Raw genomic sequence first — 14,644 nt, forward strand, 5'->3', positions numbered from 1 at the left:
GTTTTGAAAATAAGAGTGTGTGAGTGCCTGTCTTGGAGGCTGATGTATAATAAATAGTCAACAAATGATATTGTTATTGTTTTTAGTGTTCATGGGTTTGCTTAACAACTCAGCGACTTACCTGGGTCCTTGGTCATCAGATGAAACGCTGAGCCACTGTTTGCATTAAATAGGACTCAGAATTTTAATATGAGCAAATGGGTCAGACCAATCTGGAACCAAATTAAGCTGGTTGCTTAGCATTTGGAATAGTAGTTATACATGTAATCTAAGTCTCTGCCACTTTTATTTTAGGGACAAGAAGGTATGTTCTTTTAGTAAGAGAATTTTTTTTAAAGACTTCAGTTTTTGGAGCAATTTTAGGTTCACAGCAAAATTGAGTGGAAAATAAAGACAGTTCCCATATATTCCCACACATGCACAGCCCCCCATTATCAACATCCCTACCAGAGTTGGTACCTTTATTACTATCAGTGAACTTACAGTGTTGCATCATTATCACTCAAAGTCTGTAGTTTACATTAGCATTCTCTCTTGGTGCTGTACATTCTGGGTTTTGACAGATGTGGGTATCCACCACTACTGTACCATTCAGAGTAATTTCACTGCCCCCTCTGCTCTGCCTGTTCATCCCTCCCTCCCCCTTAATCCCTGGCAGCCACTGATCCTTTTACTGTCTTCATAGTTTTGTCTTTTCCAGAACTTCATGTAGTTGGAATAAAACAGTATGTAGCCTTTTCAGTTCAGCTTCTTTTAAGTAGGAAAAATTTTAACCTCTAAATTCTGTTTGTCTAGAAAAAATATATCTGAGAACACAGCCCCCTCGAACTCAACATGCAGCTCCCTTCAAGGATCTGGGAGACAGGAAGGTGACCTGTGTCCTGAAAGCCAGATCATTAGCAGCCCCAAGGCTTAGCAGATGGACATGTTGAAACTGCATCAGCCTTCACACCCTCCTTCTCGTGATATTTTTAACTGTCTTGGACCGAGTCCATAGTGTAGAGTTATAAATAAGGCTGGGTGGAGACACATGGGTAGGCTGATAACTAGGTGCCTCTTCAAACCTGTGTCCTTAAGTATTTATTCGTTGGAGAGGCTGAGTCCTGTGTGTGGGGCCGAGCAGAAAAAGACGAAAGTTGGCTGGCTCTGGTACAACTCATTTAGCAGAACAAAACCAGACCTTAGAAGTCAGCTTGGTGATTACTGGTTGCTATTAAATCTCATCAACCATTCCCTGCCCTAGTAGCTTATCAAAATATATCTTCCAGTCAGGAGCACTTTCTGGCAGGTACCTTTCTTTCCACCTTGATACACACCCAGTGGTGAGGTGTCTCTTACAGGTTTGTGCTCTGGGCAAGTGCCCAGCTGGCCTTTGCCAACCTAACTTGGTCCAGCCCTTACCTCTGTGGAACTTGGACAAAGTCTGCTTTTCCTCCTCTGTCTGGAGTTGTGGTCCCTGAGGAAATCCCCCTCGGCCTGCCCTATTGATGGGGAGGAGCCCTCCATTTGGCACTGGTTCCCTCTGTGGAGCTATGGGCATTTTCACAGAAGATCAACCGAAAAGCTCTGTTTACCACTTTCCATTGAGCCTTCTGTCTGAGAGCCCTCATCTGGGAGGTAGAGGGTGGAAAATGAGAAGGAGAAGACCTAAGGAGATGAACAGGAGGACTTGGGGCTGGACACTCCAAATGTCCAGCATTGTGAACACCCGGCAGGCTGGGCACCTGAGGCAGAGGTTGCCAGCCGTTTCCAGGAAGGGGCTAGAGACTGGTTTAGGCTTCATGGGTCATGTGCTGTCTGTCTTGTAGCACGAAAGCTGCCGTATATAATCTGTAAAGGAATGCGCATGGCTGTTCTCCACCAAAACTTTATTTATTTACACATACCCATCCTAACTCTGCTGGCCACACAAAAACAGGTAGTGAGCTGCATTTGGCCTGTGGGTAGTAGTTTGCTGACCTGGTCTAGACTAATCCAGGAAACCTGAACTTTGTAAGTTTTTGATGGTATCAGTGCTTCTTGTGTGTTCTCTGTAGAGATCCTTGTTGTGCTCATTTGGTAAAGCCGAGTGGAAGATAATTTTGGAAATGCTAAGTGAATCCAAGGAGTGGGAGTTTTGCTGACCTTTGGGCAGTAGAGGCGAATTTTCCCTGGAGATCAGCTGAGATAGTAGCAGCAATAAGCAAAGGGAGAGCCACAGAGCAATGAGGGAGTGATGGCTACACGTCCAAGTTCTGTCTTTCACTTAATGCTAGTACCTTGGAGGTTCTGAGTTCATTTTTAACAAGGGAAGCCAGTCTCCATGCATGTTCTTTAATAATGAAACTATATTATTTACATTTCAGAGCTTTTTCATGTCAAGTATTTTGTTGGACTGTTTTTTAAGAAACACATTTTAGTATTTTTGGTATGGAGAATGCCGTGTCCACTTTGTTTGAAAGGTAAAGGTCTCTTAAGTGGATGGAGCTTTAGCCTTGAGGATGAGATGGGCTGGCATGTGAAATGCTTGTACTACTAAGCCAAGAGTTCATTCATTTTTAGGTGATAAGTAGCTATCATTAATAATTTGTTTCATGTTAATTTAATTTATTTATTTTTGCATATTTAATCATCTACCATAATTTTTATCAATAGGATCCTTACTACAGATTCAATGACCTTAACTACAGATGGATCTCCATGGATAACTGGACCTACAGCAAGGAATTTCAAATCCTCTTTGACGTTAGGTATGTACATGTGTATATCTGTATCTCTCTGTCTGTCTGTTTATTATTATTTGAGCTTTTCTTTTTCTGTCTTTGCAATAATCTTGTGTTTTTTAGGTTGCTTATTGGAGAGGTATTTGACTAAAACCTTGTACTATAAAGTGAATATGTGATTTATGGTTTTGTTTTGTTTTTTTAAAATACATCTTTATTGATTTCAGAGAGAGGAAGGAAGAGGGAGAGAGAGAGATAGAAACATCAATGATGAGAGAGTCATTGATTGGCTGCCTCCTGCACACCCTCGACTGGGGATCGATCCCACAACCTGGGCATGTGCCCTGACTGGGAATCAAAACCTGATCGCCTGGATCCTAGGTCGCTGCTCAACGGCTGAGCCATGCCCGGCTGGGCTGTGATTTATGTTTTGATTTGTATATGAGGATGGTGCCACTGATCACCAGTCATGAAATTCTGTCTTAGTCATTTTTCCCGTGGTTATAATGGAGTCACCTAGACCTGGTCAATTCTCTTTTGTGCATTTTCTCTCCCTGCTTGCAGTAATCAATAGAGTGTATATATTTATAATATTGTCCAGTAGGATCAGAGATACATCATTTGTTCAGTGTGGTATTAACCAGCCATTGAGACTATGGCATTGGCCTCATATGTTGTGAGGCCATAAGGAAAAGCATGTTATAGTTTTCAGTAATGTTCTGTGAAGCAGAATGTAACCCAGTTGTATCTATTACCATTATTGCTAAATTAAAAAAAAATTCTTCTGTCCCTTTTATAGTTCTTTTTTGGATAATTATTTACTCGCCTTTTAAAAGAGAAATAAAGCCAGAGAATGGTGTTCAATATCACAGAGTTACTGTGGTCCAGGCTCTTACTTCCAGATAATACTTAAAATACCTCTATTAAGGGTCTTCTTTCACCTTGAGCTCAACATATCCAAAATTTAACCAACTGACTTTCCCACTTAAACTTTACTTTATATTTTAACAGCCTCATTGTTTCTCTTAATGTAAAACCATTTCCCCAATCTTCTATGCCTAAGGTATTTTTTCTCATCATATCTTTTCATCTCCCTGTGTTCAGTCTGTCTCTTGATTCAGCAGCTTCTTTCTCATTTCCAAGTTTCCATCTCTGCCTCTGCCTCTTTCTTGGTCTTCTCATTTTCCAGTCTTTCGTATGTAGAAACATTAGACTCATTTCCCAAATTGATTTTACCATGGTATTCTTGCTTAATAACAACAGTCACTTCCTTTTGATTGGCAAATCAAGTTTAATCTTATCTGCTTGTCCGTGAAAATACTGCTTCATGTCACCCATTCCTGCACCGCTTCCTGCATCCCCTCCCGCCCTGCTGACGTGTCCCGCTTTCTCCCCTTAGTTCCCAGGACAACTTCTGCACCTGAATCAAGCCTGTTACCTTAATGTTATTGATGCTGTTAGCACGCCCATGTTTAGGTTTTGCTTTTCCTCTTGGGGTCTACCCTCTACCTAGGCATTTCTACTCATTTAAAAATAACAACTTTATTGAGATATAATTCATATACCATACAATTCACCCATTTAATGTGTACAATTCAGTGGTGTTTAGTATATTCACAAAGTTGTGCAGCCATCACTAGAATCAATCTTAGAACATTTTCCTCATTCCCAAAAGAAAGTCATTCCCATTAGTAGCCATTCCCCATTCTCCACATCTCCCTCCCCCAAGCCCTACGCCAGCCCTGGGCAACCACTGATTTATTTTCTTTTATGGATTTATCTCTTCTGGAAATCTCATATAACTGGAATTGTACAATATGTGGTTCTTTGTGCCCGTCTTCTTTCACTTACTGTAATGATGTTTTCCAAGTTCGTCCATGTTGTCACATTCACAAGTATAGTAAGTCCTCACGTCACATCCTTGAAAGGTTCCTGAAAGAGAAACTGCATATAACAAAGCCAATTGTACCATAGGCGAATTGATATAAATAAGAATTAAGCTCCTAAGGCATAATCTTGGTCACAAAAACATCACCTAACTTCTAAATAAAGACCCAAAACACTTTTAATATTAAACATTGAGATAAAAATTAGCTGTACATAACTTAACAAAGATAGATAGACACAGATAAGATAGTGATTTTCCAGTCCACTTATTTCAGTTCGGTGTTGAAGGTGGCAGGAGCCTGTCAAGGCAGGTCAGAGTGCAAGGCAGACCCACCCTGGACAGGATGCCCTTCCATCTCAGGTCACCCACTCATACCCACGCTCACACTGCGACAATCTAGACATGCCAATTCATCCTTGGGAGGTGGGAGGAAACCAGAGTCCCCAGAGAATACCCACACAGACATGGGGAGAACATATAAACTATACAGACAGTGGCCTTGGCCCGGAATAGATTTTTTTTCTTCTCATCATTATAATGAAATAACACTGAATGAAACAACATTATTTGAGGGCCTGCTGTACTTCATTTCTTTTAATTGCCAAATATTTTATTTTGTGCATAGACCACATTTTATTTCTTCCATTCTTCTTTAAGTTTTTGTTTCCTTCTTAAACTCTTTCCTTGTGGCATAAACTCTAAAAGGATCGTCGTAGTCTGTTCAACAAGACTATACTACAAAGTAGAAGACATTGAACATTTTCTCTTTGTTTTTGGGCTTGAATGCCAACCAGATCGCAGATTTCTTAAATTGAGAGACTGTTTTAGTTTCCTGTGAGGCTTAGCAGAGTGCTGAGCTCATAATATTCACTCATAGGTACTTGTTAGTTGGTTAATGTGTTCTCTTAAATAGTGTCAATAAATTTAATGGTTTGTGAAAACATTTTGTGTCTATTATTTGACTTGGTTTTAATAAGAACTTTGTGAAGTTCTAGGAAAAAAGTCAGTAAATTTGGAAATTATAAGTTGTGCTCATGGTTTATGGTGATTGAAATATTATGAAGAAAGATAAGGATCCCTCAATATAAAAATGTATTAAACTAATACTTCTGAAAATTTCACTGGAAACTGATTTTTAAGAATGTATATTTTCTGTGAAATGTTTATTTCTTTGTTTTTTTTTTTTTAAATGTTTCTTTTTCTTTTTTAAAAATATATCTTTATTGATTTCAGAGAGGAAGAGGAAGAGAGAGAGAAACATCAATGATGAGAGAGTCATTGATCGGCTGCCTCCTGCACGCCCCCCCACTGGAGACTGAGCCCACAACCCGGGCATGTGCCCTGACCGGGAATCAAACCGTGATCTCCTTGGATCCTAGGTCAATGCTTAACCGCTGAGCCATGCCCCGCTGGGCTATTTCTTTGGTTCTTAACTACTAAAAAAAGATTTATCTAAGTCAATACTTTATACATCTTGTTTTAAAATCTTTTCTTTTTTTTCAGCAAATGGCAAAAAGTAAATTTGATTTTTGAGGGCGTTGATACAGTTGCAGAGGTCCTGCTCAATAATGTTTCTATTGGGAAAACAAACAACATGTTCAAAAGATATGTAAGTACACAATGACATCACGTTAAAATAAAAGCCCACTTATATGTTTTTATGTTCATTGTTATTGTGAGTAGAGAAAGGTAAGGGCATATTTGCCCATGCAGGCTGATACAAGCTCTTTGAAGCTCTGCATAAGTTACTTTATTTCTCAGTTGCCACATTTGTAGAATGATGAAAACACTATAAACCCCATGGAGTTGTTGTGAGAATTCAGTAAGCTCACTGTATAAAATGACTGGCACAGCTCTTGACACTTGGGAAGTATGTAACAAATGCTGTTCCCTTCTCTGTTACTTGGTGATCCAGAGTTTCATGGGAAATGACAATTGGCACACCATTTTAGAAGAAAATGTTCCTTCCTTTCTGAATAATTGCATTATGAGATCATATTCTGATCTCTCTTCCCTTTCAAGGGTAGGCTTTCCAAAATAAAAATAACTTATGACTTAGAAATACATGCTATTTATACCAAAGAGTCAGGTTGTCATGAAGCGTCTAGGAAATCCTTGACACTTCAAGGCCATATGTAAATAGCTGGAACAGACATTACAGAGCTATATCTATTTTCTGCTTGCTCTGTTTACTAGGACCATCATCTGTCAGTAAAAGCAGAAGGAGAAACCTAGAAATCTACGTTCGGGTAGGAGAATGTACTCAGTTATAACTAAGAGTCAGCAACTTAGTTATATTATTTTGGAAAAGTGCTTTCTCCTTCAAAAAGGCTCAATCTAAAGATTTTAATTATTTTATGCATCTCTTCTTCTATCTTATATATGCCTGTATCTAAAATTTTACACACGAGGCTACTTCCACATTTGTTCTTTCCCTTTAATTCAGAGCTTTGATGTTACCCATGTGGTCAGAGCCCTAAACTTCATTGAGCTGCATTTCCAGTCACCAGTGTTCTATGCGGCCCAACAGAGCAGAGCTCACACTTGCTACCAGGTGCCCCCAAACTGCCCTCCAAGTGTACAGAAGGGAGAATGCCATGTCAACTTTATTCGAAAGGTAATGGTCTCGTAAATGGATGGGGCTTTAACCTTGAGGTGGGATGTGCTGGTGTATGAAATGCTTGTTTGAAGACTCCAGTGGAAGTTGGGCATCTCTTTCTTGTCCTTAGGAGGGATTTGAAAATTTTTAAAAATCAGAACCAAAAGATTACATGGAGTTTTGTGGAGATTTTTGTCTTTCTATGTTTTGTTGTTGTTATTGTTGTTGTTGAAGCATGCTTCAGAACTTAGGTAACATCAGAAAAAGAAGACAAATAGGTGACTGGTAATGTTTTATCAAACTTTTTACCAGACTGCCCAGCCAGTGTGGTTTAGTTGGTTGAGCATTGCCCTATGCACCGGGTTGGTTCGATTCCCGGTCAAGGCACATGCCTGGTTACAGGCTTGATCCCCAGTAGGGAGCATGCAGGAGGCAGCCGATCCATGCTTCTCTCTTATTGATGTTTCTCTCTCTCTCTCCCTTTCCCTTCCTCTCTCTCAAATCAATAAAAACTTATAAAAAATTTAAGAAGAAAAAAGAAAAGATTTGCCTTCATAGATCTCAAAAGGAAGAAACTCTGCTAACCCATTGATTTAAAAAACAAACAAACAAACAAACAAACAAACAAACAAACAAACAGAAACCAAAAAACTTTTCACCAGACTATAAGGTTCTTATTTATTAGTGATTCTTGTTACTAGGAAACCTTCTGCAAATATTAACATATTTGCTGATGTTCTTATATTTTACTGGTAGGTTCTAATAAAATCTTAAAAAAGATAACAAAAGCTACAAGGGATTTTTCTTTGAGTGTTTTATCAGCCTAGATGACTTGGATTTATTCTAATTCCTGGTTGAATGAGTATTCTATGTGATATTTAGTTTTTTATTTAAAATTATTTTAATTGTGGTTAAATACACATAACACAAGATTTACCATCTTAACCCTTTTTAAAGTGTACGGTTTCGTATTATTAAGCATAGTCACATTGTTGTGAAACCAGTCTCTAGAACTTGTTTCATGCTGCAAAACTGAAACTTTATGCTCATTAAAAAATAACTCCTCATTTACCCCTTCTCCCAGCCCCCGACCTCCACTATTCTTTGTGTTTCGATGAGTTTGACTCCTCTCGGTACCGCATATAAGAAGAATCATGCAGGGTTTGTCTTTTTGTGCCTGGCTTATTTCTCTTACCATAATGTTCTCAAGGTTCATCCATGTTGTAGCATATGTCAGGCTTTTTTTCCCCTTTAAAGCTCAATGATACTCTGTTATATGTATGGACCACAGTTTGTTTACTCATTCATCTGTTAATGGACATTTGGGTTGCTTCCACCTTTGACTATTTTGAATATATATATACATATATATATATATATATATATATATATATATATATATATATGTATATATACCCAGAAGTGGGATTACTGCATTACATGATAATTCTATTTTAAATATTTTGAGGAATTAGCATTTAATTTGAACAACAAATGTAGGCACTGGTTTCATTGTGAAGATACTAAGTGTTTTTTCCTGCACTCGTTGACCAGAACCTCAGTTGATAAATTGTGATTATTAAAGTTAAGCAGCTCTCTTTAAGTTGGATAGGCTTACTATTAAATCATGTTTCCTTAAGATAAGTAGTAAGTCAAAATTAGACCTTCACTTGTTTAACTCAGCCTACCCAAATTTGTGTTGATAGCCATGTGTTCATATGGCTGTAACTGAACAGTGTGTGACCCAGCAGTCAGGCATCCCATGGGATAGAGGTGGGGAGTGGATATAATGAGGAACTGCTATTCTCCATCTGTTCTTTGACTCCTCTACTTTCTCCACATCAACACAAATCCCCTCTTATCTCTGCTTCCATCTGTGTCCAGTTTGGATGATGGAACCCATCACCTCACCTGCCCTCTTCAGAATATTCCACACCATCCTTCTTGCTTTCACCAACATCTCTGGCTGATCCTTCTAAGTCTCTTTATCCAGACCAACCTCCTCCTCTTAAAAGTCTTACTATTCAGTCCTCTCTCTGTCCTGACTTGGAATTGAACCCACAACCTTTTGGTGTACGGGACGACGCCCCAACCAACTGAGTCACCTGACCATGGCTAGAAAATGGTTGAAGAGTTTTAAGAAAGTGCTATAGTTTTTGTCTGAAAAGAACATTCTGGCTGTTCCGTGGAAAATTAACTGGAGGAAGGCAAATGAAGTTGTAGGGATACCAGTTAGGCAACCACAGCAATTTATTTTCTCATGCAAGAAATGACGATAGATTGAACTCAAGTATGGTAGTACAAGTGGAGTGTGGGCAGATTTGAGAACCGCTGAAGAGGTAAGTAGCATCCACGTCATCAAAAGGACAGCCATGGGTTGAAAGAGGAGGGAAAAATGAGAAGAGGTGTCGAAAAGAACTCTTACGTTTCTGGCTTTCATTTTGTACTCTCCTGTCTTAGGGACTCCTAATACTGTGTTGTCTGTCCAGGCCTCTCTTTAATTCCAGACCTGATCTTCAGTCGCCTGTTTGGCATCTTGAGTTGGCTGGTTCACATGGACTTAAAGCTCAGTATGTTCAACACTGCACCTGAGATCTAAACCCTTCTCCCAAGGCACCCTGTTTTGCTGAAAGGAATACCGTACAGGACAGTCGCTCAGGCCCCAAATCATAGCACTTGCTTAAAACTCTTCAGCTGTTTTCTAGCCCTGGTCAGGTGGCTCGCTTGGAGCTCCATCCCATACACCAAAAGCTTGTGAGTTTGCTTCCCAGTCAGGGCACATACCTAGGTTTCAGGTTTGATCCCTGTCGGGGCCCATATGGGAGGCAGCCGATCGATGTTTCTCTCTCACATCAATGTTCCCCTCTTTCTCCCCCCCTTCCTCTCTCTAAACATATCCTTGAGTGAGGATTGAAAACAACAATAAAAACTCTTCAACCGTTTCTCATTGTCATTAGGCTAAAGTCTAGATTTCTTAGTTCTGTCTGCCCACGACCACTTTAGTCTTCTCCCACCTGTTCCATTGCTCTCTCTTCATTTCCTGGAAGGTATCTCGCTTTCTTGCACATGCTGTTACTTCACTTCCCTCTCCCCTCAACACACTGGACAAGTGGGACCCACCCTTCACGTCTCCAGATAAAAGTCGCTATTATGCAGGAAATCTTGTCTTGATACCTCCTCCCCCGTATGTGTTCCCTTTCTGTTTCCTTTGTATTTGTGATTATTTATTCAGTGCCTGAATTTCTTGCTGTATTGTGAGCACTGCAAACAGGACTGTTCCTGATTTCTACATGGATGTACTCCCAGCCTGACACATAGAAAACACTTCACAAATATTTTTGAATAAGTGATAACTTTTATTTGGAGAGATTGTATGAATAGAAGAGATTTGTAGCCCTTGGTGGGGAACATAGTTTGCCTTAGAAGATGTTGACTATTTTGGCCCTCCTCTGTTTCTCTATCCCTAATAAAAGAATTATACATATGAACTAACTCCAATAAATATCCCTAAGATGGGCTGCATTCCAAACATGAGAATCTGATACTTATGTGGTGAATTTCAACAGATAGTGATGCTGTGAAGCGGTTTTAATTCTTTGTTTTTCCCTGTCATGGAAATGAACTGATCTCTGTCTGTGATAAATACTGAGTTTAGGAAATAATACTGAAGTGAGAACAGTTTCGCCAAATCCTCAGGCCGTGTTCTAGAAATGCTCCATTCGGAAGATCTTATTACTTCCTCTGGGGCTTGTTCCTTTGTAAAAGCTGAACTCATTGTCTCACACATTGTAGTTAACTGTGTTTTGAACATAATTTTTTCTTTCAAAGTTAGAAATAGAAATTAGAAAAAAGAAGTAGAAATTAAAACATTTCTATTTAAAAAGGGATTTATTTTAAGGGAACCATCTCCTGCTTTTGAATTTGAACCTTTATAAATTAATATGGAAATTGAAATGTGTTTGAAGGGAGACAGCTAGCCAGGCTGGATACAACTGGATGAAATGCCTGCCCTGGCAACCTGTGTCAGTGAACTGATTGTCTGTGGGCTGTAAGTTCAGAAACAAGCATTTCTGAATTTGTACTGGAGGAAATAGGGGCTGGCAAGTCTAGCTAGAGTTTCTTAAACCTGTTTACAAATATCGTAATCTTCCATTGTGTTTCCTCATTCTTTACAGTTATTCCACTTAAATGCAATATTCTCTATTGTTATTCCATTTAAATACAGTGGTAGGTTAAGAGATATTTCTGAGAAATCTAAAAAGTAACTATTCTGTTGCCTTGATGTAATATGCTTTTGAAGAACAAATGTACATAATTAAATTTTATGTTCTTAGAACATTTCTGCACAATTTAACTAATTGTATATTAGTTATCTATTGATATATTAGTTAGGTTGATATATTAGTTATCTACTGCTGTGTAAACCAATAGTGCCAAAGATTATCAGCTTAAAACAACATTTATTGTCACAGTTCCTGTCAGGAATGTGGGGCTTAGCTGGGTGTCTCTGGCTCAAGGTCACTCAGGTTACAGTTGAGCTGTGGACCAGGGCTGCAGTCATCTCAAGGCTGACTAGGCCTGACGTGTTTGTGTCCAAGTCCCTCAGGTGGTTGTTGGCAGGCCTCAGATGAGCTTCCAAGCTCACTCCTATCGGCCTCTGCAGAACTGCCTCACAACATGGCAGCTGGCTTCCCCCTTTGCCAAGAGAGAGTGGGGGAGAGAACCCCAAGCACAAGGTGCAGTCTCTTATAACCTAATTTTGGAAGCTATCACCTCTGCTGTATTCTGCTGGTTAGAAGTGATTTGCTAGGTCTAAACCTTACTCAAGGGGAGGGGATTCCACAAGGGCATGAATACCAGGAGGGGATCATTGTGAGCCATATCCTGTGTATAGGATACACAGGGCCCCCCCCCACTATTATACACTTAATTCTGTGCTCCTCCCCAAATTTGTATTTTGAAGTCATAACCCTCAGTGATTCAAAATGTAACCCTCTAGAGATAAGGTCTTTAAAGGGGTGGCTAAGTTAAGTGAGACCATTAGGGTGGGTCCTAATCCAATATGAATGATGTCCTTACAAGAAGTGGAAATTTGGACAACAGAGAGACATTAGGGATGCATGCATGTATACAGAAAAAGACTGTGCCCTTAAGGGCACAGTGAGAAGGCACCATCTGCGAGCCAACAGAGAGGCTTCAGAAGAAACCATCCCTGCCAGCACCTAGATCTTACAGTTCCCAGCTCATAGAACTGCAAGAAAATAAATTTCTGTTGTTTAAGCCACTCAGTTTGTGGTATTTTGTTTTGGCAGTTCTAGCAAACTTTTTAAATTTTATAATATTTTTTACTTATAATATTTTAAAAGGAAAGGCTTTTAAAAAATAATGTTTATATTTCATGGTAATCAGAATCTATCTTCTTTTTCCCCCTGAAATTACAGGAGCAGTGTTCCTTTAGTTGGGACTGGGGGCCTTCCTTCCCGACCCAGGGCATCTGGGAAGATGTCAGAATTGAAGCCTATAATATTTGCCACCTGAACTACTTCACATTTTCTCCTCTATATGGTAAGCTAAGAGATGTGATTTCTTGTTTTACTTTTTTGAGCTGCTTCTATGTTGTAAGAATTGGGTTTGTAATTTAAATATATAGATATACTTTCCAGAGACTTATTTTTTAAAAATTTGTGACATACTAAATTAAAAAAAGTGGAAAGTATGTACAAACTGGGACAGGTCATAAAAATTTACAATATAAAGCAGGCAAGTAGGCAGGTAGATGACTTTTAACATATTTTGAAAAGAAAGAATACAAGTGCGAGTAGCTCTAGTTTTCCTGAGCTAAGTGTTCTTTCTTAAAAGAAGTGGGCCTGCTGGTTTGTACCTTCCTGCTGCCTCTGTGGTCACTTTCAGATCGCCACTGTCCTGAGGTTTTGGTTTGCTCAAATTGTCAGGCTGACTCCCTATCACTGTACATTTTCTCCTCTGAAGGCCATGATGCGGCAGCCTTGTTAAGAGTTAAAAATAAACTGGAAGGCAGATAAGCCATAAAGTTTTGTAAGGTGAAGTATACTACTTTTTCAGTTGAAGGAACTATTCACAAGAAAGGGGCATTGAATAAAAGCTCAGAAATCTCACAGGTGTCAGTGAATCAGTTAAAAGCTGGTCAAATATTTGTTGAGTTCTTTGCCCAGCACTGTGTTTATTTGGCATAAGAAAGAAAGAAAGAATCTCATTCCTGCACGTTGGTTGAACAGGGAGGGGAGATATAAACCATTACCAAATCAAACAGATTGTGTAATGATCTCCTGGGATGGGAGCCCCAGTTGTTCAGAAATTCAAAGATCAGTGAGGATTTGAGAAGTTAGGGAAATCAGGGTGGATGAAGGTGGATCTTCAATGGTAGCTTACAGTGCTCAGTCCAGTTCTGTGCAGGCCTAGCTCGATGTCAAGAATGTGGTGTGTCAGTACAGGAGTTCTGCTATCTTTTTTTCTTTAAAGCATATCTTTATTGATATCAGAGAGAGGAAAGGAAGGGGGAGAGAGAGAGATAGAAACATCAATGATGAGAGAGTCATTGGAGTTTTGCTATCTTTAGGGCCCTGGCGACTCTAGATTGCTATTCCATTGAACCAAATCTGTGTTTTCTAAAGGCAGAAGACAAAAGCAAATCAGAGATAGTTGATACTTGAGATCATTCATTGCTGCTGACATTTTTAAATGTTAAAAGGGCATTAAAAGGTCTAATTTAACTTGCACCTATAAATGTGGCTGTTTTAGCTCGCTAGTTAAGTGCTTCTCAAACTATTCTTCAGAGATGTAACCTGAACTGAGTTGTGCTACTAAAATCAAAGAATGGTTCATTCTTCTCCGCCCCCACCCATAGTTTTTCTCAGTATAACAGGGTGAGGTAAAAGTAGATTTACAGTTGTGAGGACACAAAACACAGTTTATTCTTGTATTATTATTTATTAATTACTGTATTATTTTCCAGATGGACAACTGTAGACCTACTTTGGCCCCACCCTGTATATAATAAGGTCTAGTTTAAGAAAGGGTGTGATTTTGAAAAAATTTATTTATTTGGTGATTAGCAAAAAGCACCAAGTTCCAGAGACTCTGATACCTGATAAAGTTTGAATAACACTGCTCTAGTTTAATTAAAATCTTTGAATATGAAGCTAAACATTTCTTCCTGAATATGTCATTAGAGTTACATTTATTAGCCATTAGTGACTGAGTGAATTTTATTTGAATTAAATAAGTTAATTTAAATGAACTGATCCTTAAAATTTAATTAAATTCCATGTAATCAGTTCCCCATATCAACTACATTTTAAATATTTTATGACTGCAGTTTATTTTTTACCTCACACAGAGAAAAATGTTTCCTGTTAAAAAGATGTGCATATTAAGCAGTAATTCTTATATTTCTGATTTTATAGATTTCAATTTGGT

The 14,644-nt window shown here is 38.9% G+C and overlaps 1 protein-coding gene across 4 annotated transcripts in view; it reads left to right on the forward strand.

Annotated features, from left to right (window-relative positions):
• MANBA (mannosidase beta) overlaps positions 1–14,644 on the forward strand; it is a 103,367-nt gene that overhangs the window by 6,442 nt on the left and 82,281 nt on the right. For all 4 annotated transcript variants that reach the window (XR_015715902.1, XR_001604040.2, XR_015715900.1 and 1 more), the window contains exons 2-5: positions 2,635–2,729; positions 6,094–6,199; positions 7,037–7,207; positions 12,631–12,754. Coding sequence is in view for 1 of the 4 variants with exons in the window: in XM_016223600.2 (XP_016079086.2) it covers positions 2,635–2,729; positions 6,094–6,199; positions 7,037–7,207; positions 12,631–12,754 (496 nt within the window). In the remaining 3 variants the exon portion in view is untranslated. The remainder of the gene's footprint in view (positions 1–2,634; positions 2,730–6,093; positions 6,200–7,036; positions 7,208–12,630; positions 12,755–14,644) is intronic.

The sequence above is a fragment of the Miniopterus natalensis genome, chromosome 1 (genome assembly GCF_054644295.1).
Source record: "Miniopterus natalensis isolate mMinNat1 chromosome 1, mMinNat1.hap1, whole genome shotgun sequence".
In the NCBI taxonomy this organism is placed as follows: Eukaryota; Metazoa; Chordata; class Mammalia; order Chiroptera; family Miniopteridae; genus Miniopterus; species Miniopterus natalensis.